Raw genomic sequence first — 26,915 nt, 5'->3', positions numbered from 1 at the left:
GTACGCTAATTCTTCGGAATTGTCAAGGTTTTTGGAAGGAAATCTTTATAATGGAAAGAAAGCCTCAAGATTTGGAAGGAAGTTTGGAAAAAGGAAGCTATTTAGTCCCTATCTACGTGGAGTAATCTGTTCATATCTCGTCTTTGACGTGTTCCAGTCACTAGTGATTCGAGAGAGGGCAGAAAAACACCTGGTATAACTTTAGGCATAGCTAACCATGTGACGACCTGTTAATGTTTAGAGTAGCCAGATGATTAAGGAAAACGTGTGCATCTGTGTGTTGATAGAAACTCTACTTGCTTACAAATGAGTTTATTTTAGAAGAGCATTGTACTCAGTGTACGTTTCATTGTTTTATAACAATTGTTTTTGTAGCTCAATAGTATCCAGAAACTAGGTTGAACAATACATTTCTACCCCACAGAAAATTCGTAGTTTTTAAATGTTTTCATATTAAATTCGGTTTAAAATTTAAAATCTCACTTTTTCAGATGAAATATTATTCATCCATCAGATCACTCTGATTTTTTTACTCTGATTTTTTTTTTTTTCCTATTGACTAGGCTGGAGTATTTTATATTGTAATTTATAATGGAAGAGATTTTGAATTTTCTCCAAAACAATTTGTTTTTTGTTTGTTTTTGAAGGAGCACTTTCTTTCTGTATGAAAAAATGCTGTGCTGGACATTTGTTAACTAGCTCTACTTGGAACTAAAAAATCCTCTATAGAAGTGCACCAGTAGGACAATACATCACTGTTGTTACTGGGTAGCTCCAAGAAGCTTGTCATCTTGCTCTGTGTTGTGCTTGCAAGTTAGGTTTGAATCTGCTAGACTGCTGGCTCTGAACTCTGCTAGTATGTTGCTGAACATGAGAGGAAAAAGTCCTACTTGGGCTTGTTTAAAGTGAGAAGAAAAAAGTTAGGGAGAATTCAGGCCTACTAAGCTTCACAGGATATTGCTTTAAGCAAATTTGTTTTAAAGGGCTTTGATTCAAGCTCTGCTAATTATTATTGAAAACATGGAAATCTCAGTGACTTTTTCTTTGGTTTCTATGGGAAAGATTGAGAAGGTGCAACAAAAGAGGCACCCCTTTGATGTTACTGACATTGTGAGGAAGCCATTGAGGGAGAGACTCTCAAATTTGATGTCCTCTAAATGCACGTTTACGTGTTCTGTAACAGAGAGTACAAGTTACATTAGCGGTAACATCCTCCTGCTCTCACATCGGGCTCAACCTACAGTGATCTCAAACCATTTAGATGTATACTCTGCAGAACAAGAGAGGTGATTCATTTAGAGTACATTGGGTGGGCAGTGTGCTACATCTCCTGCCTCTCTTGGGCCACAGAAATTCCCCGTGATTCCAGTGAAAAGACCAGAATCAAGTTTGCTGTGGTTTTGTAGCTTGAAAATTATTGATAAATTCAAACAGACTGCTTTTCTTCCTGGGAAGTTGTGTGTGTGCTCTAAAATATTAGTCGTAGGCTTAATTTTAAGAAATAATTAGAATGTCATGAGCTTAATGGTATCTCTTCACTTGGCTATCTGACAGTAACTACGTAATGCAAAAGAGCCGTTAAAAAATGGCTTTGCAAAATTAACTCCTATTGCTCAGTGAGTGGGTTTTGAGTCATATCTGCCTTGTTTACTGTCAAAATAATATTTCCATTCCTGGTAGCATTGAAAAACCAATATGATTACAGCAGAGTGGGTTGAAGTCTGTTCTGGAAGATGATGCTAAAATAGTCAGTTATATTCTGAGTCCTGAAATTGTTAACCTTAGTGATGGGCAAAAAAAACACACATGCTAAGTGTGACCTGTAAATTTAAGAATTTCTTTATCATGTTTTTTAAGTGAAAGTAAATGTAGAGTACCAAAAGAAAGTCACCTTTGTAGCTGCAATCTAAGCACAGACATTGAAGATCTGAGATAAGACTGCTTGCTTGGTTGTGGGCAAGTTACCTGTTCTCAGCTTGTCTGTCTCTAAAATGGGTTTAATTACCACTTTTGCATCATCGACATAGTTAGATTTATCTTAACTATGTTTATAAACTGCTTTGATATGCTTGTTTTGTAATTGTTGGTGCTGCAGCATGTGTGATTTTCAGAGTTTCTTGCTGCAGTAAGAGCCACTCTTTGCAGAGAATTTACTTCCATCGGTTGTGCATGGGAGGGGAGAGCTGCAAACTTGAGAATGTCAGGATGTCACGGTTTGGGCAGATTGCGTGCAATCCTAATCCAGCCCTGCAGCTTTGACCTTTGAAGCAAGCTTCACCTTGAGACAGTTGAAGAAATCTGTGTTCGTTTGGATAAAAATATTTTTGTTACAGAAATAATTCTCTCTTTATGGTCATGCAGCCCAGGGTTTCCCCACAGTCTTCCTGGAGCGAGTGAAGGAATTCAGTTCCTGATCTGCTTTGTGGATGAACCTGGTACTCTAAGTCTAAAGAGACAGCCTTCTCTCTTGGGGCTAAAACAAGGAGTGTAATTAGGTTAATCTGTGTTGCTCTTCTGCTGAAATCCATCTCAGACCTAATGATACTTTCCTGTTAGGAAAGATAAAATAAGTTCCTGTATGAGATAATTCTCTAGGTTCTCTGAGACAACATTCCTACCCTGCTTAAAACTATGTCTTGGGTGCCCACAAACATGAAATCCCATTATTTACTTTTCTGCTACACATGGCTCTCTCTTAATTTTAATTTGGAGGGCTGTCATTCTTTCCTTAGCTAAAAGGGAAATTTAGTCTTCGGTTCATTCTTTCTGATAGAGCCTAGCCCAGGCGAGACTCCACTCCCCTAGGAGGAGAGCAGAGAATTCATTCTCAATGAAATCTGAGGCTCTCTTAAGTAAAAGCTGTTGACTTTGTCATACTGTGCAAATGTGCATTGCTTTTAGCAAGACAATAAAGGGTAAATGGGGTGATCTCTGCTCCTGTGGAGAGGTCGGGTGGTTACATTACACAATCTTCTAGAGCATCTTGCAGCAAATACATGGGTTATATTAAAAGTTGCAATCATATCATTTTTTAAAAGTAAATTGCTGACCTTATGCAGTGGAATCAGCTTTATTGAATTTCGCCAAAAATGCGTTTATAATCCCCCCCCGCCCCCGCATACACATGATATTCATGTCCTTGCTGCCCATGTGGAAATGTCCCTTTTTATGGTGATAAAATTAAATTTGTCTTTGTCTCTGCCTTGCCTCACCTTTTAAGATTCCATCCTTAAGAGACACAGGTGGATATCTGTACCAGAGAATGAAGATGGGCAATATCTCTGCATGGGTGGCTGGCTGATCGCGAGCCAACTGCCACGGAACAAATAAATAAGCTTTTCACATTTAGAGGACAAATAAAGTTGAGGACAGGTGTAGTATGGGTATTTTTCTAGGAGAGTTGTGGCCTTAGCATAGGTAACAATTTGTTTTTACTTAGATGTACTTAGTCCTTGCTTGTAGATTTTTTCCAATTGCCATGCAATGCAAAATGTAAAATCCACAAATAGATCATGTGCTACCCAGGTAATACACGTTATGTGTCTTTCTTCACTAATAACTAAGCATAAAGCCCTCTAGTCTGTGGCCACCTGCAGCCCCCTCCCTGAATTCAGTGGAGAGAAAACAAAACCAAAAAAAAAAAAAGTGTTTTGCAGCATGCTCAAGAATTTAACAAATATGCATTTCATATTTGTATACCACTTTGCAAATTCAAAGTACTCTACAAATATTAACCAACTAAGGCTTGCAGAACCTTTTGTGGAATGGTAAGATGATAAGATTCATTTCATGTCCTTCTATTTACATTTTCTCTTCTCGGTTAGACCTCTATGTTCTCCCAGCAATTCACAAACTCCAGACTTTAGTGGGAAGCAGAGGAATTACCATCTCCATTCTAGATGGGGGAAACTGAGTCAGAGGCATCAAGAACAGTTAGATCCGAGATAATCCCGACTCCCAGTCCCATAAATAGATAACCATTCTGTGCTACACCGTGTGGTGAACTGATGTTGCATTTTCAGTAAAATTACTCAAAACACTCCCATGTTTATCCTCCCCAGGCCCCAGCTGCTTTGGGGCGTGGGGGTTGAGCTGGTTGTATTCAACAAAACCAATGCAAACCATCCAAGTTAAACGGAGGGGCAGGCTGGCCTCTGCGGCACTCGCATGTCTCCTTCCTCCAGCGTCTCCCCCAGCCTGTCTTCTTTTTATTTAAAAGGTAAGCTGCTCGGAGGTGAGGAGTATCAGAATACCATTGCTCCTGCACTTCAAGTAACCAGGAGAATGCAGCTGTTAAACTCAGAAATATAAAATACATGTTTAAAAGATGACTCTGTATGTGTTTAAAAAAGAGAGCGAGAGAGAATTCAAGGGAACCAAAAAATAGCAGCTTCCATTACTGTAATTAAACGGCAGCATTTAACCTATCAGGCCGTTGCGTGTATGTGAGAGACGAGCAGGGAGCTGCATTTGAAATGATCACCGGCTTCCTTGGGGGATAGAGTAGTTAAATAATTTGTTTGTGAGGTGTGAGTTCAGTGTCGGGTAAAGCAAGTGCGTGCGTGTGTGTGTGTGTGTGTGCAGCCCAGGAGCTGGGGCTGGCGCTGTGTGTAGTGAGAATACCCAGGAGGGTGGCGGCACCGGCGCCTGCCCCGTCGGATCGAATGCAATCTGCCCCTGCCCCGTTGGCCGGGTACCTGCAGGGTCAGGGCCTCGCCTGGCCCCAGGTGCTGTCAGAAAGGGAGGGCTTGTTTCATGGTAGGCCTCCTGAGGCAGGCCAGAGTAGCACTAAAAGAAAAATGGGGGGGAAATCGGAGTCCTTCTGATGAACTTCATCTGCTGTGGTGGGTGCCTGGCACTGGGGAACACAGGGGCTGCTGTTCCTCAGGCACCAGGGCTGAAATTGCTGCGCAGGGATCTGCCCCTAAATGCCACCTCAGACAGCACCTTTCCCTGCAGTAGCGTGCCAGTGAGGCCTGGCCTGAATCCTGTGCCTTGGGGCCATAGTTTGCAGATTTAGATGGACAGACGGGGATCTGCAAAGTGTGTCCTTGGCCCTTCATCGCTCACCCTGACTCTGTGAGTAGCTCCTTGTAATGATATTGATTCCTGCTTTGGCATTCTGTAGAGGAGACACATTCTTAGGTGGTGCCCAGAAGGACATATCTTCCCGTTTTTCTTCACTCTCTTTTTATTTGTGAGGTGATTCCTTTGTTTAGGGGATATCCCCTGACCCTGGAGCTCCAACGGGTATCCTCATAGAGAATGTGCTGATACTAGTCACAAGCTTTTCAGCTGCTCCAGCTGCCTCACCTACTGATCTGACTTGCGTTATATTGCAGTAACATGCCCACAAATGTTTCTTAATCTTCCTTCCAGTTTCTGTGTGAATTCTGTGTAGCCACTCCTGTTTTACTCCTGGGCTGGAACTTTTGTGAGACACTGGAAGAGAGCAGTCTTCAAAAAATGTACTTTGAGATTCCCATTTTGAACGTGCAACCCCAGTAACTGGATTTTGAGAGCAATGCTTGTGCAAAGGGAGACCAGAGAAAGGCCAGGTGTTTTAGCAACCAGCCGAAGCAAAGCACAAATTCGGGTACTTGCGTAGTTCGATGTGAGGCGGAAATCCAGAAGTGTTACCAAAGATGATCTGCAAGCAGAAAAAAAAATGTCTAAACTTGTTACTTGAATAAGTTACAAATGCCTTACATAGCTCAAATACACATAATGTATGTATAGATTCTCAAAACCATCAGTTATGCTTTGTACATGATAATTGTCCTGTCAGTCTCCAACGTTGTACAAAGGATGTTGTGTAATATTATTCCTGTTTTACAAATGTAGAAACTGAGGCAGATGGAGGTTAAGTGACCTACCCAAGGTCAATAGCAAGGCTGGGAATAGAACCCAAATGTGTAGAGGCTTTTTATTATACTAATAAGGAAACTCTGGAGGTGTGTTTGGCATGGTAATCGGAACCCTAGAGAACTAGAAGCAGTTAGTATGTTCTGTGCATGTCCTGAGGGAGCAATGATGAAACTCCTTTTGTACCTTACCACTCCAGTTCTCCGTGTGTGGTCACCATAGTTTTTTCCACCACTTAACCTCGTTATTTTTAGTATTGTTAGCATTAGTTGTCCTTTGGGCGTTTTATCCAGACTCCTTTAATTTTCTCCAGAACTCTGAAGAGCTGCTGAAGGCACATGGGGAGAAAAAAATAACAATAAACAATCCAAAAGATGAAAAATGAGCTTTTGAAACTATTCTGCTGTTTTGTTGACTTGTCCCCTAATGTTTTTTGTCTTCGCTCTTCTTTTATCGTGAAGGTCCCTGCTTGAATGTATAATCTTGGTTTCTTAAAAGTTCATTTGCTATTGTTCCTTTCTTCTCCACCCAAGATTAACATCCTGTATGATGACATAGATGGTTGTTGTCTAAATGGACGCAGTGTAACCAACAAAATTGTGAAGGGTGGGTGGAGAAATATTTATACAGTTGTGTTAAAAATTACAAAGTAGGTTTGCCTTTTAAACAGAAGGTATTTCAACACTTATTGGCAGCATCAGCCTTTAATTTTACAGGTGGCTAGCTTTGTAGTAGCATTCAGCAAACAATATTTTAATGGCATGTAAAAAAATTTCTCTAAAACAAAAGAAAGAAGAACGAGGGTGATTTATAATCTGTAATGAATACTTGCTGACATGTCTTTTTATAATAGTGTGCTAGTGTCTGTGTCTTTCTGGGGGAAACGCAAACCGGATTTACCTGAAACGTTTGTGCCATAATAATCAAATATGTAGTACTTAGATGTATTTTTCATAATTGTGCTTATCTTCTCAGTGCTGTGATACCTGACTCCTAGGTGTCTAACATCGATTCCACTTCATAGAAACTGGGTTACAGAAGCAAAGTCACTCTGTGAGGTTGTGAAGAAAATATCTGTCCGAAAAAGCACTTAGATTTCTGCATTCGTGGCTACTCATTTCTTTTTGGCCACTCGTTTCATTACATTTCCATATATTTTCTCATTCATACTTCCATATATTTACCCATTTTCTTAGGAACGTGCAGCTGTAGGTACTGTTCTCAGTGCTCCTTAGAGCAATGCTTTCTGACAGAGGGCACAGCAGCTCTGTTGTGCTGCATATTCAGCGTTTCCATTCTGTGTCTTCTTCAAAAGCTGAAAGTTCCTTAAGTATACCCTCTGTATGATTTTTCATGTGATCAGTCTAGACTAATGGGTTTGTTCTGTTCCTTTCTAAAGCTAAAAGTTTTAACAGTAGAAGAGGAAGTAAATAACATCAAGGCAAGTTGCTCCTTACATTGCAGTCCATCTTAGCCTGTAGAGGGTATGCTGATGGGTATTGTCTAAGGTAAGAAATGTGCACATGCACTTGTTAGTGGGTGTTTAGGGCAATCTGTAATTCCAGAGTAACATAAAGAACTATGAACGGTGCATCAGGACAGATTTTTTCATTCTTGTATATAAAATGAGGTCATCCTTTGGATATCATGACAAATGTGGTTAAAGAATTCCTTATGGTGGCTTGAATGTGCTGTTCTCATCCACAATTACTTTCTTTTGAACTCAGAGTTGGGGAAAAAAAAAGAGTCTGCTTCTAGAATTTCACACCACTCTGTTCTAGTCAATGGCTTCTAATCTGGAGTTAGTTCACATTAGTGCCAGTTTTCTAGGTCAGATCTAATAGGGGCCATACTTGGGCTTGTGCCTCTGAAAGGCTTGGTGGTTCTTTGCTGCAATAACAAAGATGTTGGTGTTGCAGCTGTCTGGTTACCTTCAGATCTTCCACGCTGGCTCCTTCTACTTCAGTGCCAGAATTCTTGTGACATGCTAGTTCAAGTTGTTTCATTTGAGTTGGAAATACAGTTTAAAATTGGAGTTCTGAAGGCAGATCAAAACCAAAACTCTTATACTGCCAGTGTTTTACCTTTCCCGAATTTAAGACAACCTCTTGCTTTCCCCTTAAAAAGCTCCTAAAGATATTATCACAGATCAAAGAGTAGCCAAAGGCCAATCGTTTTGTTACTATTGCTCAACAAGCTGTTTAACAAAATATTTTTCTTTCACATAAAGTAAATGTATATGAAGCACAAACGTTTTCTGAGATTGCTATTTTTAAAATCTGCGGTAAGTTTTGTTAATAAAGTCTGGTTACTAGGTTTTTGAAGTTAAGTACTGTCTTCCAAACTGTTCTACTTTTGGAAATGAACCTGTAGAAGAAATACATATCTTTTCACATTTATAGAATGCTTTTTTGTTGCAGTTTTTCAATTTAATAGAATGGGAGTTTCATAGACCTCCTGTGTACTGTGGTTAAGTTGCTTCATTTATGCATGCAGTGTTCTTCCTTCCAGCCTGTCTCATTCACATGAACTGGTGAGGCTTTGGCTCTGGCTGCCTTCTACTCTGTTTCTGCACAGTGCCTGGTGCAGTGAATGCCTTTTGGAGCCTCTAAGGAGTATTATAATATACCAGTAATGAGGATCAGGAACCATCACCATGAGACTTGTTTCTCTGCAGGAATAACATTTGCAGATCACAGGCTGGGGTATGCTTGGAAACTTACCTGTTTGGTGTATCTAATGTTTGTTTTCTCTGAATGCATAGCTTTATTTCTAGGGAGGTTGTCAGTTGTGGTAACAAATTATGACAGCACTATGGTTACTAGAGTAGCGTCTCTTCCATTATCTGGATTTTCTGCCCTATGCAGGCTTCTTTTAAACAAATGACAGAGCTTTGGTAATATTCCATTCCTGATAAATTACCCCAGAATTGGCATCTTGGCATGGAGTCTTCAAAGCCTTCAAACCCTGAGGTAGATATTCATTTAAAATCTTTTACAATATGCAGAGGTTTTTGGTCTTCACATGGTATTCCTACATCATGTGCTGGCTGAATTGGATGTCCTGCATTCCCCTGTTAAAAATTGGCTTCCAACTCAGCTCCATGTGCTGTCTCCTCATCACTAGTGTGCCACAGGCAGGTGCAGACATCTTCTACCATTGCCCACTCAAAAGAGGCTTTCTATCAGATACTGTTCTTCTGCTTGTATGATAATAGAAAGGAAAGGCTGCGGGCAAGAGACTTGTAGATGATGATAGAAGGAAATTTCCCCCTATTTTTAGAAGGAGAGATCTGTATTTATGTTACAGAAAGACTCATTTCCTCTCTCTTTTTTTTGCTGATCGTGGTATTCCTAGAATGGCTCTGTAATAGACAAGTTTTTGGAAGAAGATACCCAAGACTGAAGTTTCAATGTGTTTTTGCATGCCCTAGTTACGCAGGAATTTAACCGGGCTTTGTAACAAAACTTCTGGTCCTGCAGTTCAGGTTTCTGAGGACTTCTGGACATGTCCTCTTTGATTTAGAGTCATGTAGCTGGCTGCCCTTTTTGTAGTTTGAACTTTCTGTGAAGCAAAAATTGTGCCTGTTGAATTATGCTGTCTGCTAGTTGAAGGTTTATTGTAGATTAATTCAAAAATGAGGCGTCCAAATCCTGTTAAGGCTGTGATACTGCATCTAATAGGACTTCTGCGTTTCAGAGTCCTGGGTCTGAGTCCCATTATCCAGCGATTTTGTCCTGCATGTTGTTCCTCATACTCTCCTCTTGGTGCTTTGCCCCTGAAATACACACTGTAGTACTGGGAGCTTTTACGTAAGGCATGCCTTCCTTTTTTCCTGTGTGGAACAGAGATAACATACTTCATATGGGCAAGGAGCAAAGAGGTTTCTCTACGTTAGAAGAGGAAGACCTGACCTCTCTTACTGCAAGTGAAACTGTACCTTCCCTGCCTTGAAACTACCAGTGAAATACATTTTGCACTGACTTATAATGCTGTGATTTATGCTGTGATATGCTTTGTGATATTACAATGTCCTTTTGCCTTTGTGTTTGATTTTTTTCCCCCTAATAAATTTTAGTGGGTATGTTGTCAGTGAACAGGGGTATTTACCCTAAATGCCCATAGGAAAATGAGGCATCCTCCCCACTCTCTGTGGCACAGAGGAGTCCTGTGCATTCTTTTTTTTTTCCTCCCATTAATCTCACTGCATTTTTTTCTGTACCTTTCCCCCTCCATTCGAAACAGTATTAACGAGGGAGATATTTTTAAATAAGCAACAACTGGACGGAAACATTTCTCTCTTGGGTGCGTGTACATACATGTAACACACACACACGGAAGAGTGACCAGAAGCAACTTTTTCTTTGTATATTTTGAACTTCTCAAATATAGAAAACTGAGAAGAAAAGTTGTAGTACTTGTTCCTGTTTTTTCCATTCCAAAACATGCTCAGCAAGCAGGTCATCCTTTCTTATTCAGAGTGGAAGTACTTTGATCCAGTTTTCTGAAGACAATACTCATTTCAGGAGAATATTTAATCAGTAGAAAATAGGGAGGATTTAGTTTGTTTGTTTAGTATTTAACCAAGTGAATAAGGCAGATTAGGGGAGGGGGGGGACTGGACCCATAAACAAGGTGATATATAATATTTTTTTTCGTTCTCCTTTTAAATAAATACCGATCAGCTTTATGTTCGGAGACAATAGGAGCCGTTGGCTTAAATTTGCAGTTTACTGTATTTATGGCTGTAATATCAAGGTGCTGCCGTCGTAATTTCATGCCCCAATGAGAAGAGCAAGGTCGAAGCAAATGCTTCCATCGGCATCTGCTAACACACTAACTCATAAACAAGGCCCGGCTGGATCAGGTGGCACGGAATAATACAGGCTAATGAAATACAGCACAGCTTTCCATTACTGTTAGTTTTTACAGTGTCGTCATTACGTGTAATTTATGTTTAAAAAATTCAATTTTATACAAGGCTCTGGGAAATAGGGGTCTGCAGGTCACCCGACGACTTTTAACGGCTCTGAGAGTCCTTATTGCACTCTACTGTTCCAACAAAATGTTAATAATAAATAAAAAAATTCCTCTTTTACTTTTTCTCTGGTTTGCATATCTTGCTCTGTCCTTTTAATTACAAGTGGCCTGAGGAGAGTTTGGGGCTCTGGATGATGTCGGGAGTTATCCTCTTTACTGATGCTCCCGGAGGGGGGTTACTATCTGCTTGCTTTTCTTTTGTCTATCAATCACCTGGGGTCCTGTAAATGGAGTAAACACAGCTGAGGAGAGGGAGATACTTAACAACCTCTCTCCCAAACCCTCACCCTCTGACATTGCCCTCCTCTCCTCCATTACACTTCATTTTATTATAGACTCCAAAAAGCCTGGCCAGGAAGAGAAACTGCTGCCAGGCTTATTTATTTATTTATATTTGTAATGCCAAAATACTTTTTTGTTTTTAACCTTTTCTCTCCTGGTCGGCTCCATGTAATTCTTAGCATTGTATCGTCAGCTGGGTTTTCCTTCCTCATTTCAGTGCAGTGTTGCTGAGGTTAGAGCACCTTTATCAGTTCTAAATGCTGCCTAGGCACCCTGATGTATTTAATGTAAGTATAATAAGCGTATAATGTTTCTTAAAGATTGGAACTGCAGAATTAGCAGTCCCCCAGATGAATAAAGCTGCAAGAATTCAAAGCCCTTTCAGTAACTTTTGAAATGATTTCTATGTTTGCATTTTTCTGCCACACAATTGAGACAACTCATTCTCACTTTGATGTTTGGGTTCCTTTCCCCAGTGTTTGAGTTGGAAGTGCAGCAGTAGGATGTTTACGTTCAAATAAAGTGTCTTAGTGTAAATGAAGGGTAAAAAAAAATAAAAAATCAGTGATGTTCCTGAGACCTTCGGTTTCATTAGGAGGTTAGGTTGGGATTGGCCTTGTGAGAGCCTGATGAACATGGACATGTGGAAGAAAATGGAGCAGGAGCCTATACCTTTTGACCCTTTTGAAATGTGTTAAACTAAGCACAGAATAGACCACAGGATTAACATTTGACAAAACGAGTCACCCAGCACCGCGTGCAGCTGACTGAACAGGTGGAATCATTAGTCTGGATCAGATCCCAGAAGGTTTTTATGATGATTCTTTTAAAATGTGGCCGTGTTCTTTCTGAGCAGGGTTGACATCGTGGCTTCCAGGAACAGGAGTGTAATGTCATTTCAGGATGTCTACAGTGGGTCTTCCTTTTAGTCATGTGCTTCTTCGCCCAAACCTGGTGCAGCCATACAGTTTGTTGTAGCTAAACTTGTCCAGATCTGGTTTGTTTTCTTCTGAATAAGAAGGGTGTGCATGTGTGGGGTGAACAACAGAAAACCCACCCAGCTTGTCTCTGCAAAAGGGTAGGTGTGATGATTGCTCCAGGGCGGGCTGTCAGAGCGGTAATAAAGCTGGAAAAGCACAAAAGGAACTTAATTCTTACCACCACCTTCCTCTGTTATGGCAGAATACTTTCTGTCTTCCTAACCAGAAATTTTCTCCTTAAAACTAATGCTGCCTTCAGCTTGGAAAAATGTTGCATGAGTTACTGGATTGAGCAAGACAAGGGAGAATAGAATGTAGAAAATTATACGCTCAGTGGATGGGAAAAAGAGTTGTCGCTCACGTCTCCTGAGTTTTAGTTTCTGACTGGGTCAGGGTTTGGTTCTGCCCTTGGAGCACATCTCATATCTGCATGTCTCACTTCCTCATCTGCAGGTACGGATAACAGTACTCCATTGCTTCAGAGTGGTCATAAGAGGAAAATATTTTGATGTACATGAAGCCCTAAAATTAAATAGCAGTGGATATTGTAAACAGACTTAAACAGACAGTCAAGTCCTAAAAGTTCTTGGGCAAAGGAGGTTTTTGTACAACAAAGGTGCAGGCATCAAGAGATGTTTCTGACAACCCATTTTATTCCCTGACTCGCCCCGATTCTCTGTTTGACTACAATTTACAGAGGCTGAGTGATCCCTGAAAACAGTGGCAGCAGTGACAATCACAAAAGGGGGTCAGCAAGAACCTTTGAATGCAAAACAATTGTGGGTGCTGGATAATTCAAATCAACACCCCGAAGCCTGCGAAGGAAATTTTAAGGCTTTGTGAAAATTACGACTAATTCTTTGCTAAGGCTGTGGCACAGAAGAGAAATGAGATGGATGGTTGGGGGAAGGGAATAGGTTTGCATTCTGTAGGGCTGTGAAGACAGCTTCCTTGCATCCTTCTCCTCAGCTCAGTCCTTGCTCAGTACCCTCTGCGGTTAGATTATTCCTTGCAGATAGCAATCAACTGGAAGGAAGTGTGTGTCTAATTTGCATGAGATTATTTAAAACAAAAAAAAAGGTCTGCATTAGTCAGGGTGATGGTAAACAACGCAAAGAGATGCCTTTTATAATATAGCCGTGGCTCAGCTTTCAAAGCCAAATATAATTCACTTACAATTGGCAGTTTCCTTTATTGTTCCTTTTAACCTTTTGCATTCTGCATGGTCTTGATCTTGCTGAAACTCTAGAAGAACTAAAACGTTTGTTTTCCAAAGTGTTGAGAAAATGGATTTAGAGCAATTCTTCTGTTAAACTGAGGTCATTTTCTTGACATACCTATTTGAGAGAGGATTATATTAGACACAAAGCTCCAGTTTTCATAGCACTGCTTTTGCATCCAAGGGAAGTGGTATTATTTTGGGGTTACCAACTTCCTACTAGATTAATATAATGAGTAGAACAGGGATATTTTTCATGTAATATGTAATAAAATAAAGCAAGATGAGATATTGGAACAGATGACTCTGAGCTGGTTTAGAAATATTCACTTTTCCTTGCAATTAATACATCAAGGTTGAATAATCTAGGGCATAGAAAACTCACTCAGACTGTATGCATACGTGTGTATAGGTGGTGAATCTGAAAAAATAAAATAAAATCCAAAGGGAATTTTGATGAGTTAGTTATAAATGCCCAAGGACAGCCTTGGAATATCTTTTACATTTTTGTTAGTGGGTGTGAGAAATGACAGCCATGAAGACGAGTATATTTCTGAATCCACAGATGCCTCAGTGCAGTGTAGACTCACTCCATATGTATGCTTAAGGAATCAGCTCCGGGAGATTATTCCCTTGATGCTTGGAGGCCAAGATGACAGGGCCTTAAAAACATCTTGTTCAGGTGAATAAAAAGGAGGTGTTTCAAGGTGACGGCGCTCCCGGTCTTCTGTGATAATTAAGAAGGGAGGTAGTTGTGATGTTCTATTTTATGATGGCATTAGTACGACAAACAAGACGACTTCACGAGGCAGAATAGTCCAGGGAGGTAATAACATTTTTTACTTATTCTACTTTGTACAGGCTTCATACTGGGGACTCAAATGTGAAAGGTTTCCCATTGTTCTATTATTCACATGGGCTTTTTCTTCAACGTGTAGCAGGGTTTTAACAAAAACAGTGATATTTGAGTGTCACTAGTTGGCAAGACCAGAAAAAATCCTAGAAGTGTGTTTTATCTGTGAAAGATTTTAGTGTTTTTCCCAAGTAGGGCGAGAATTGAAGGGGGCAGTATGGTTGGGAAGCAGTGAGTATTATTTCCTGCCCTTTTTGTAGAATGAGTAAAGGATCCTTCATAACCTCCATACATTCCCAAATGTTAAATATTTTCAGATTTGCTATCTTTGCATGGAAGTAGAACAAAATGCCCCCGTTCTAGTGGGAGCCACATTTACAGCCAGCAGCTGATATTGTCTTGTGTGTCTGGCTCCATCTTTATGAAATTCCATAGTTGCTAGTGATCTGCAGTGTTGGCATCTGTTTATGCTTTCTCCTATATTGGATAATTAGGAGCTGGTTAAAACCGCTTCTTTCTTATTAGGATTTCTCTTTTTAACATGGATTAGACACCATAAATATTGTTTTTGTGACTAGAACAGTAGGCTGAGTTGATGCGTTCATGTGCCTTTTATTACTTTCACTGCGAGTCCATTCTATTCTGTGTGGTTTGGGTTCCTTACTGTTTGAGGCATGCATCAAATAAAAGTAAAGGGGTGATTTCATCAGACTGCAGGACCAGGGATTAGGAACTTCAGATTTCTGGTACAGTTTCTGACACTGACAATAGTCTGTGATGTTAGAGAAATCACCTAACTCCTCTGCACATCCATATCAGCACTGCACAGTGGACAGAATAGTAGTTAACCCACAAGAATAGGGGAAAAAATGCTCATAGTTATAAAGGCTTCTGAAGCTCAGAAGCACCGTGTTAGTGCTGTGTTATATTGAATAACAGTTCTGAGACAGCCTTGTATATTAATTCCTGGCAATACTGTTTGTGCTATGGATTATTCTGTCTAGTCCCCCAGTAAGCAGTAAAGTTTAAGATTGTGAAAAAAAATATTTTTGAAGCTTTGGTAATATGCCCAGAAACCTGGCCATTTTCTATATTGCATCTCCCCGTGTTGTTGAGGAGCTAAGTGTTTTAAAGGCTGAAGTTCAGAAATTTCATCTGCCAGCAGTACTTCATGGACCTCGAGTGGAAGTGCTGGAGGGAAAGTATTCCTCTGTTTGCTCCCACTGCTGTCGCACTCGTACCATTTTCTTCGCTGTGCTCAATCCCTGCAACAACCACATGAGAATCAAGTGGTCTGTCTCTTCTAAATCTCGCCCCTTAAATCCATATCCACACTTCCAGTCTCTGAAGGCTTTTGCATATGCACTGTATGTATAGTAGAAGGTCCTGAATCACTTCAGATGTTCCTCATAGCAGGGCCACTGGCTTTCTATCTGCTTTTGTGCAGGAGAATAACAGACAAATAATACCCAGCTCTCCTGCCCCACATCATGGTTGCCATCTGAGTACCGAATTCTTTTTCTAGAGGATGTTTTCTGCTCTTGGAAAAAATAATCCAGCTGTGCTTCTTTCTTCACAGATGCTGGTCATCATGAATCCCTTAGCTGCTTTTCTTTTCCCCCTTGTTGGCCAAATCCTTTCCATATGTTGTGGCCAATTACAGATGGTCATCCTGGCATTTCCTGATGGCAGGAGGGACTGCACCAACGTGTACCATGTGTGCAGTGTGACTACAGCTCTGCGTGAAATAAAAAACAGGCTGCCCTAGGGCAATCTAATCAGGCAGCAGTAGGCCGGGGCAATGCTAAGCTGAAAGTTTGGGCTTGGCCTTGTTTTGATCTGTTTTGTTATAGTTTTATTTCCTCCTTGCATTCTGTGTCCCATTCATACTAATCACAGTCAGTCCTGATTTTTTCTTTTTATTTCTGCATTTGTCATAAAATAAAGCAAATTATTCCCGTCTTCGGAAACGATCTAGACTAATTAGTCGTCTAACCCAATAATTAGTTTTTTGTTTCCCTGTCTGTTTTCATGCATTATTGTTAGTTTTTTACCCTCTTTTTTTTTTTTACACCATTACAGATTAAAATGAGCCACATTTGCAGTTGATGGTATCTTTTTTTCGGGGGAAGAATGGAGAATTGCAATAGAAAGCTACTTCAAAAGCAGCAATAAACTCAAGGATAAATTAAGGAAATTGAATGAGCCACATTTGGAAGCAGCGTTGAGGCTAATATTCTGTCGCTTAAGGTTAAATTGCAACAGAGAAAGAGAGAGGGAGAGATTCCAGTGAATCCAAAATTGGGGAGGCAGTACTGCTCAAGTCGGTGCCAAAATTCTTTGCAGCTTGAAAGGGTTCTGCCTGGCTTGAGAATTTAATTATGCGTGCATCAAGTGGGTAAAGGTGCTAAACTGATCTCATTTCCTCTGCTCCCCCAGGCCTGACAGATGAAGAAATTGACCTGGCTTTCCAGCAGTCGGGCACCAGCACCGATGAGCCGCAGTCCCCAGGTCCTTCTCCACAGCTGGTGCCAGCTCAGCCCGCTCACCCCATGGTGTACAGTAAGTAACCCCTTGAAAAACATCTGGTCACGGTGCTTTCTGCAGTGATTTCTGCAAAAATTTCACACGTTTCTGTGCCAGATCCTAGGTTTCAATTCCAATAATACCGTAACTTTTGTCAGAATCAGACACCGAATGTTACTTTGAATGTACTCCGTAGCTGTTGATGCCTGTGACACGATGGAGCCACAAGACCATATTACACAAGGAAAATTTGATACAAACGATCATGGTCTATGAACAAGCATCATAAATACTAGCCTATGACACCTCTTGGCATGAAGGGTTATAGTCAATAGAAATTAGCTTATGACTTGCTGTAAGGACTTGCAAAAGCATTTAGCCAGTGTAGGACTCAGTCTTCCCTTCTAAAACTAAGGGTCATACTTCCCTTCATCAATAGGGCTTTCTAATATTTAGATCATTAATGTATGATAGAGATGATAGATTCTTGGATAGAAGGTGATGTAAAAGTGCAATGTTATTACATCTTTAGGTATTACAACAATGGAGTCTGTTCACTAAACTGGCTGCAGCACATGATCACAAGGTTTTGCATCTTAGTTAAAGGACTTATTTTCTTAACTGGCCAAGCAACGGATCGGTTAATGTTGAATGGTTAATTGAAAGAGGTGTATTTTCAGCACAAACAACAAAACAGAATATAATGTCTTCAGGACTTAGTCTGTGACTTCCCATGTGTCTGGCACAATGAGTTTTAAGAATACTGTCTGTTTACAAATAATAATAAACAGTGATGCTTATTTTTAACAAGATTTCTATTTTCAATCTTAATGTAAGGGGTGACAGCAGAAATTCTGTGTAGACTGTGTGGATAAGATTGTATGATTTTGTGTACGAAATACACTGCCAGAGAATTTTTAAAGTCCCAGCATAATCTGTGTAGACTTAAAATTTACATATATATTTGCATTTTAAAATAAACCTCGCAAAAAAGTATCTAAGCTCCAAACAATAAAAACCAAAGTACACACCATTAAAAATCCATCAAAAGAAGCTGTTCAGCTCACATGTGTGCCTGGCAGTTTGAAAAGCACTTCACTTACCTGCCAAGTATTAAGAATTGGATTTTGATATTGTTGCTAAACAGTTTGAGCTCAGACATGGACCAATGTAACAGTCTACATAGGGCTGTGTTTATTAGTTTATGACATAGTTTCACTATTGTCAGAAATAATGCTAGGCTTGTTCTCCGAGATTTGAAATGCTCTTTTTGAAATGCTCTGGTTTGCCACAGTTTGGGAAGAAAAATGTTTGTGTTGGTGTTGGGTTCAGAACTGGAATTTTCTTACAGCTGTATTGGGTGCACTGGTGAACTCCAGGACTGAATTCTTCCTCCCGGGCTAATACTGCTCTCCTGCAGTTCACAGAAAATGCCAGAAAAGCAAAATCTGCTGATCAAAGTGTTAGATCCCTGTTAGTGTCATCCCTTTTTTGTTCAGCAAACTTTGTTCTTATCAGAACAAAATACTGGAAGAGTTATTTTTTTCTTATTTTATAGTGTTCCACTAATACAAGTAAGGCAGGAAAGAAGTGTGCAATTCAAACTGGAAAACGCTGTCATTTTTGTTAACACTTACAGCTTTTTCATTTTTTTCCCCTTTTACTGTTTTGGATTTCCTCAAAGCACTAGCTCTCTATTTCTTGTAATTAGCTAACAATCTTAACTAATATTTAAAAATTAAAGTTCCTAGTAACATCTCCAAAGAGAATTGTGAAAGTATTATTCTGTAATGCTCAGAAACCAAAGGTGAAGAAAAATACCACCAAAGTTGAGCTTTTTTAGGGGTTGTGATTATAAACGTATGCTCTAGCTTTGTGATCTGATTAGTGCTTTTCAAGTAATTTGAACCAAAAGCTTTTGCCTGTGAGCCAGTCTTGTTTAGCAACCCACAACATCTGGGAAGCAGTGGCAATAGGTTGATTAGATATTGTTCCTCCCCTCTCCAGCCATTCTTTGTAGACCTTCTATTTAACCTTTAAATGAATCTATAAAAAGAATTAATAGCTAAATATATGTGGTATTCGTTTAACCAAAACATTTGTTTTGATTAGATGTCATCTGTGCTTAATTCTGGTCCTTGACTGGTGTAGCACTGGTGTTGTTAATGATGGATCCATCTCTGTGTTTTCCTTTTAAATGCTTTCCGTGGTGTCAGAACTGCAAGAAGAAAATGTGAATTTCTCTAGAGCTGAAGGATGAGACTGTGCAGAGGCGCAGATTTGAGTCCTTATAGATGTGGCTCGGTGCTTTTTTCAGGTGCTGGGTTTGCTGTAGGTTATTGTTGAACAGATGCTAGTATTGTAATGAATATTGCTGAATTGGTCCAAATCTGCTCCAGGACAGTTGTTTCTGTGATAGTTTACAAAGTCAATTTTTCTTTCACAGATTTGTCAGGCGTTGTCATGTGTAAGACAGATAGTCTTTTTCCTGTCTATCTATTATGCTCTTACAGAGTATTCTTTAGCGTTAGAATGTTTTGAGGTTTGAAGTTCAAAAGTGTATCTAAAGGACTAACGAGATAGGTAGACTGTTGAATCTAGAAGTTGATTTGTGGATGGGAACAAATTATTCTGGAAGAAGTGTTGAGATTATTGGCTGCATTTGCTTTTTCTAAAGAAGACATCTGAGTTTCTTGTGAAGCAGCATCTAATGTGCTGGAGTTTAAGTCTTGAAGACTAAACCGTTTTGGGTTTGATTTTTTTTTCTTCTGGTTATTGGCTTTTTGATTAGTTTTGACACCTTTAAACCACAAGACTAGAGAGAGAAAATTATGTCGGCAGAGGAAAAAAAAAAAGTGGGGGGGGAGAGAAAAGAAATGATTGAGGAGGTGCAGTGCTGAAAAGCAGTGGCTAGTGGCTTGTGAAATGTAATTTCTCTCTGTCCCACTTACACCAAGGTATTACTGCTTCATGTTTAAAATTTGTTAAAACTATGGGTTAGGAGTGCAGAAGTTTGGGATGGCTTCAGGACTGTCTCAAGAGTTCATTCAGCAGGAAAGGAGTGGGTGATCCTGCCAGCAACTCCGGTGTAAGGTGTCCGCTCTTGTGAGTCAGAGCACTAAGCCCTACACACACCTTTTGGTTTTATTTGCTTGACCTACTCCTGCTGTAGTTGACTGAGGCTGGTGTCATTTTGAAAGTTGCAGGAAATAACTTATACCTCTTAAATACTTCCTTTTGCAGAAATTGTAATGATGGTGTAGGTATTACTTAATATTCAAGTCTTTTGTTGGAAATAGCTGTTACTGCTGGGTTTGCCTTAAGTAACTTTTTGGGGAAAGAGAAAAGAATTCAGTTTTTAAAGTTTCTAGACATTGTATTTCAGCTTAATATTATCTCTACTATTTCTCCTCCCTGTTCTGGAGGAGTAATTCCTTCCCCACGGTTTGTACTTTTGCCAAGAGGTGTCAAAACTGCTTAAAAAAAAAAAAAAAAAAAAAAGCTTAAAAAAAGCTTGAATTTGATTAATATAGAGAAACAAGACTTTGCCTGACTGATAATAAAACTGATAAATGACATTTGAATTACTTGTAGCGGTAATTTATTACATAAAATATCTTTTATTTGACATGCGATTAGTTGCTGGAAGCATCACTCAATCTGACTAGTTTAAACATGCTCTAAAATGAACCCCCAGTAAAAAAACAGGGCTGTCTGCTGTTGGCGTTATGAAATATACTAATCCAGCAGTGAGGACAAAAATCTGACTTTAAATATTTAAATGATTAATTGGGTTTATGTGTGTATATTTTTTTGCCTTTCTAACCCTTGTAATTACATGCAAACTCGGGGGAGTTTCTGCGCTAGGTGTGCAAAGCTGCATGCTTATCATCCAGGTATTGTCTGTGCTCTAACCCATGGGGTTTATGGTACTTTGTGGAGATTTTACACCTGTGTAAAACAGAACTCCAAGGACTGATTTTCTTGCCATTTGGGTCTTCTTCTCTCCATGTGTCCACATATCTTCTCCCGTCCCTGTGTCTTCATGAGGTGAGAGAAGGCTGTAAAATACATCCTGTTTCCTCCTACAGTTGAAAACAGAAACAAGAATTTGGACTCCTGTATTTTTTTCCCCAACTTCTTTGTATGGGTTTGCTGTTTGCTCTTGAAAAATCACCTCTTCTGGCCTCAGTTTCGATGGGTTTAAATGTGAGTGCCAGTGATGGCTGCTAGTGATGCACGAGGCCTAATTAATTGAGACCAGGAAACCTAATTCTGAGGCAGATGGGGTTCTTAAAAATAGTGAGTATTTGCTCTGGAGGTGCAATTTACAGTTGCTGTTTTGAGAATTAAATATACTTACAGAAAAAAGAAAAACAGATTTACAGCTGGAGAAAACGTCCATGTCACTTCTACCTGCATTTTGAGGGTCTCTGTATGTTTGTTATATCCCCAGTATGCAGCGTATCTCCTTCAGGAGGATTTCAGTACTTAAACTCAGGAGTATCTAGACTATTAGTGCTTTTTCACTTCTGAGTATTTTTTCAATTTATAAGTGGGGAAATTGAGGATATGCAAAGTCAGCGTGAGCTGAGAAACTTCTAGCCCCCCCTCCACTGCAGACAAAAAGGAAGATTGAATGTGGATTTCAGGCAGAGCTGTGACATTCTTCCTAACATCGTAACGTTGATGTGGTCAGCACAGAGCCTTTACTGTATCCCTCACTCAGTTTTCCTCTCCACCCCCCTCACTTTTTTTTTGCCACAAGACAGAATTATTTCACACATCTCTAAAACGAGTAAAATGGCATTTCGGCTTCTTGCCTTTATAGACTCTCTGAACTTTAGGAAAGATCATTCTGGTCCCTTTTCATTAATAATGAAAACTAGGGGGCAATAAAATGTTCTTAGCTCCAGCATTAGAGGAATGGAGGGAGAGATGAGTGAGGTGAAAGGGCAAAGCAGGCGGGGTGCTACAGGTGTCTCTCCATCCTGCTCAGAGGTCGTTGTGGCTGGGGACAGTCAGGGACAGCCACAGACTGCCATGGACAGGCCACAGCTGGACCCACCGACCCTCTGAGATTAATTAACCCTTTGCAATAGGCAGCTCAGCCTGGAATGAGTTGCAGCATCACAGAAAGATCCTTGAAGCTCAAGGCAGAGAATTGGACATCCAGGAGAATTCGGGTACCAGAAACGAAGGTGGGAGCAGAGCAAGGAGTGGGAAGTGGGGTGGAGGACTGGGGTTTGCAGCAAGGCTAGCCAGGGATCATTTTCAATCCTGACATGTACACAGCCAGTTACTGCAGCTTAGCTGACGTGTTTTAACTCATTAAGTTAAAAAGTTATGGTAATTTGATCATGTGCCTAAGCTCCAAAGCTGCAACCACAGCAACCCAAAATACTGCTGGTGACACTATTCCTGGGTTCTGGCAGAGCTGTTTTAATTTGTTCGGATTTCTAGCCAGCAGATAATCTGAGAACTGTATCCTGAGATGTAGCAAGAAGCTAGGGGTGCCAATATTTGAGTCAGTGTCTGTCTGTAGAGCCCGAGGGCTGGAATTAGGAATAACTGTTGCAATGAAATGCCTGTAGGAGACCTCTGCAACAAGAAAACTGACAGTTGGTGAACCAAGCGGAAAGAGGACAAGCTTCCAGGCATTTCGGCCAGTTAAACCCGAGTTAAAACTTTGGAGAACAGAATGCATTTCCTAGACATCATAGGTCCCATGTAGATTTGGGTCTGTCTGGTTGGAGACTGCACACCAGCCTCCCCCTCATCACTTCTGCCCACATCCTGCCACTGAACTTCAGGAAAGATCACTCTGCATCCCCATTATTATTACAGAAACCCGGGGGTAGTACAAGATTCACTAAGGGAACTGCGAGGGAGGTGAAAGGATAAAGCTGGTGGAAAACTACAGGTGTCTTCTAATTCTGCTCGGAGGAGCAGCCCGTGCCATATCTTTGCTCTGCTCTGTTGAGTCTCTAAGCTTCTGTGCAGAATTGTGTGTTAAATATCTCAATCCTTTCTCTTCTCCTTTACCTCTCTCTCTGTAGGTATTTAATTGCATATTTTTTCTTTGCTGTTTGTATGTGCTTTGGTCCCTATTTGTAATTCAGGCTTGAAAGACACTGGATCGTTCCTTATTGAAACAGTCTGTAATTGCTGACACAGCCTTCATAAACCCATTTATTGCCCTGATAGATTTCTCTTTTTCCTCTAAACGCTTCTCTCTTTCTTTTTCCTGCACTCTTCTGAGTCTCTGGTTTTGTCCCCATTTAAAAGAATTACAATAATGAAGAGTAATTGGTATTCAAGTAATGAGTTAACCTGAGCTAGCACTCAACACCATAGTTGTCTGGGGGGAGTGTGGAGTGCCTTCTGTAAGGAAAGAGTAGAGAAAAACAGCTGGATGGAACTTCATTAATTGCTGATGTGATTTGTCTCCCTTTGACACCTTGAGCAAGGCCAGTATCGATGCTGGTCTGGACAGATGTTTCGATGTCCTAAGGACAGGAGCCTGTACACCGTACCTGAAGTGCTACCAGCATCCAAATGCCCCTTGTTCATTAAATCTATGCCTGCTAAGAAACACAAATGGCATTATTCATTGCTTTTTTTTCTCTGACAAAATGGGCATATCAGGAAATCAGTTGAAAATGTTATCACCTGCAGTTCTGACTATGGTTATTTCTTGATTTTGGCCTTTAGGTCCACCTGGCTCCAGATGGCGAGATTATGGGGCTTTGGCTATCATAATGGCAGGAATTGCCTTTGGCTTCCACCAGCTGTACAAGGTAATGTCTCCTTCACTACTCCAACACCATACTCTGTACTCTGAGAGAACGATGTTATTCCGCTTGTTTCCAAATGATCACATTGGTTCCAAGTTGGTCAAGCATCTCAGCTTGTACTGACACTGCCATTGGTGTATGTGAGAAATGTAGACACTTCACATGGAAATGCAGAGGCAAAAAATGGCAAGCAAACAAAACTAGTTTTCAGGAGTGGATCTCAAACTGCCAGAAACAAGGTCATTTGATTCATGGATGTGATTTGATTCATTCATTTAATTTTTAAACTGGGCAAACTGAAGACAGATCAGTAAAGGGATTTTCTCAGCATTGGCCATCAGACATTACTGTCACAGCCATAGTCTAATGGTTTGTACACTGCTGATCCTGCACCATAGATTAGCAAGGAGTTGTCTTTGACTGATGAGAAGGCTGAAAAGAAGGTGCTAACTTCTAGCTCTATCCCCCCAGTTCTACTCCAGTGTGCTTAGAACTAGGGAGAGCAAGCGTGTGTTTGCTTGAGTACTGTAGAGACAGTACCTCTTCTTATTTCTTGAGCAATGTTCCTCTGATTGAACATACTCTCTTCACTCTAAATTTGCTTTCCAGTACTGTGGTAAGTGACATTAGATAATCCTACTGCCTTTTGTAGTAAAATCTATTTTACAAATCAAGTGCTGACCTTCTTTTCTAAAACTACTTTTCTTGTTCCATTCTATCATTAATTTTCTGGGTCTCAGGGTAAGAGAGGGAGGCCAGATTTAGCAACTTGTTCCATCTATGCAAGTAAAATTACACGACTTAGAGGATGGCTCCTTTGAAGCTATGTTATCCCCTTGTCTTTTATATGAAAGCAGTGATGCCAACCTTGCTGATCTTTTCATTCTTGCAAAGAATGGTGAGGCTGATCAGTGTCCAGAGAGATGTGGAGACAACAGCTGCTGGGCCTTGCAAACCTTAACACATTGCTGTTACTGAATGACACACCTCTAACACATATTGATGGTTTACATAAAAATTTTGGTGTAATGTCACTGATGCTCTTAATACATCTTACTGCTGTATTCTTTGTTTACAGATCTTGCTCTGCTGTCTATCCAAACCTCGTAAGACATATTGTGTGCCTAACAGAGACCCATATTCTTTTATAGGAGTAAGAAATCTCTGGAGACAGTTGATAAATTCCCTCTGCCCTCCGTGGCATTTTGAGGGAGTTTGCAAATAGTGATTTCTAAATGAAAGATAGGATGCTAGGATAAGACTTAGTTGTCCATGTGTGTTCTGTGAGGACTAAAAGAGAACTGCTTATGAAAGTCATCAAAAGCTATTTGGTTTTCAGAATGTCTGAGTGTAAACATATGTGCATACATATGCTTTGTGAGGGTAAGAGCTGTGTACAGCGACAGTGAAATCTTAAACCAATGCTATTAAGTGTAAAAGAGAGCTGTCCCACACATGTCAGTTTGGATAATCAGCTCTGTCTCAGAAACGGTTCTGTATGTATGCCCCGACAGTGTGTGTACATGCAGCAAAAGCCAGGATGAAGAATTGATAGGCACTATCAGAGTTGTTTCCACATCCTAGACCATCCTTCTCTCACTCTTCTTCACCTGCCATGTTGCACTTGGATGTGTTCATCTTAGAGTGCATAAACAATTCCTGTGCGCAGTGCTGCAGAAGGATCTATGGCTGTTAGGGGACAGTTGGGACCTAATAGATGAAGACAAGCCTCTGCAGGGGCAGAATAATGTAGATTTCATGGCTGTGTACAGGGTCAGGGAGCTGCCTTGCTTCCTGTAGTAGCTTCTCCCTTTCTTTTACTCTCTTAACATAGTTCTTTCATACTACCTCTGCTCCATTTCCTTTTTCTACAGATTCCTCTTTCTCTAGATCTCTGATTTTCCCTCCGCAACTCTAACCCTCCTAACACCAGGATTCACAAGATTTTACAACTCTCATTCCCTCTCTTATGCTCCCTCTGTCCTTTTCAGGGCCTTTCCCCTCTTCCCCCAACTTCTGCATTTCTTATCTTGTTGATGGAGCTCAAAATATTGTTCAACATCAGTGTGTTCACATTTGAGAACAGGAAATCTGAAATCTGAATCTGACATCTATATGTCATCAATGTTTCTCTGGAGTGAGAGCCGTCCCAGGAAACCTTAAATAGAGTCAGGAACTGTTTTTCAGCACCCCCAAAAATATACCCCCAGGTCTTGCATCTTCTCTTCAGCAGCTTCTTTTAATACCTAATTTAGGAGGATTTTTTTTTCTCAGCCAGGTTTGTGGATAAATAATCTATGGCTCTGTGATAAAGATGGGGTTTGGGTGGTGGACTTTGAGGAAGATTAGAGAGACCGCTTTGCATATCCCTGTTTTGTAAAAAAAAGTTTATGTCCTCCATGCAGAAATACCTGCTCCCTCTCATCATGGGAGGCAAAGAAGATAGGAAACAACTTCAGAGGATTGAGTCAAACATTGCCGAGATGAGTGGCAGTGTGACACAGACAGGTAAAGATTAATGACTCCATCAATTCACCCCTCAAAGCCCTTCTCCCTGCATCCTCCATTCTGCCAAGACCCCCACCCTCTTCTTTCCCTCCATCTCCACTTTATGTGGTGACTTCATTTATCTGCTCTGAGAATCTGTTCACATTTGCAAATGAAGCCGCCGTCATTTCGGTTTAATTTGAAATTGCTTGTTTACTGTCGGCGCGGCCTCAATTAATTATGTTTTTACGGAAAGGCTCCCAACCTCAGAATATTAATAAGGGGAATAAAATGACAGCCTTTCGGAGGGCTGTAAAGTTCATTTTTAATTTCTGCTTCTCTGATGTTTTCAGGGGCTTTTTTGTGGTGTTTTCCCCCCACCTTCCATCTGAAAATCCAAGGCAGGGTCAGGAAAGTCTGTAATTACTGTGCCTCCCTGACCTTAGCCACCTTCTCTGTTATTGACTCTATAGGGTGCTTGTTCATTACCCGATGCCCTAATGATGGTCTGGATTAGCTGTTACCTGTCACACCAATAGAGCTTTTAATTTTATTTTATTTTATCAGCTTGTTTACTGCCTGGAAGCTTTGGATAAAGTACCAAAGTAGAAAAAGTTCTCCTGCAGCAGGAATTGGAGTCCAACAGTTGATCTTCAGTGTTTGCTGGGGTGGAGGAGGGAAATACTGGGTTTTCTCTCGAAATACAAGAGAAGATACACAAAGTATATGGTGGGATGGAAAAAAGCGTGATTTTCAGCAGTGTTTGTAAACGTGTTGGAGGTGAAGGAGCTGGTGAGTTCAGGGCAGGAGGCTGCTAATTACACTTTTTAGTGGAGGGCAAGAAGACAAGCATCTTTCATTTCTCA

General features: G+C 40.5%; 1 protein-coding gene across 1 annotated transcript in view; it reads left to right on the top strand.

The window, feature by feature from the left end:
- PEX14 (peroxisomal biogenesis factor 14) overlaps positions 1-26,915 on the top strand; it is a 77,743-nt gene that overhangs the window by 42,736 nt on the left and 8,092 nt on the right. Inside the window, exons 4-6 of the mRNA XM_032201528.1 lie at positions 16,679-16,801; positions 23,480-23,565; positions 25,968-26,070. Coding sequence (XP_032057419.1) covers positions 16,679-16,801; positions 23,480-23,565; positions 25,968-26,070 — 312 coding nt within the window. The remainder of the gene's footprint in view (positions 1-16,678; positions 16,802-23,479; positions 23,566-25,967; positions 26,071-26,915) is intronic.

Source organism: Aythya fuligula, chromosome 21, assembly GCF_009819795.1.
Source record: "Aythya fuligula isolate bAytFul2 chromosome 21, bAytFul2.pri, whole genome shotgun sequence".
NCBI classification, from domain to species: domain Eukaryota; kingdom Metazoa; phylum Chordata; class Aves; order Anseriformes; family Anatidae; genus Aythya; species Aythya fuligula.
Note: the sequence above shows the minus strand (reverse complement) of the source record. Positions and strands in the feature narration are given on the sequence as shown.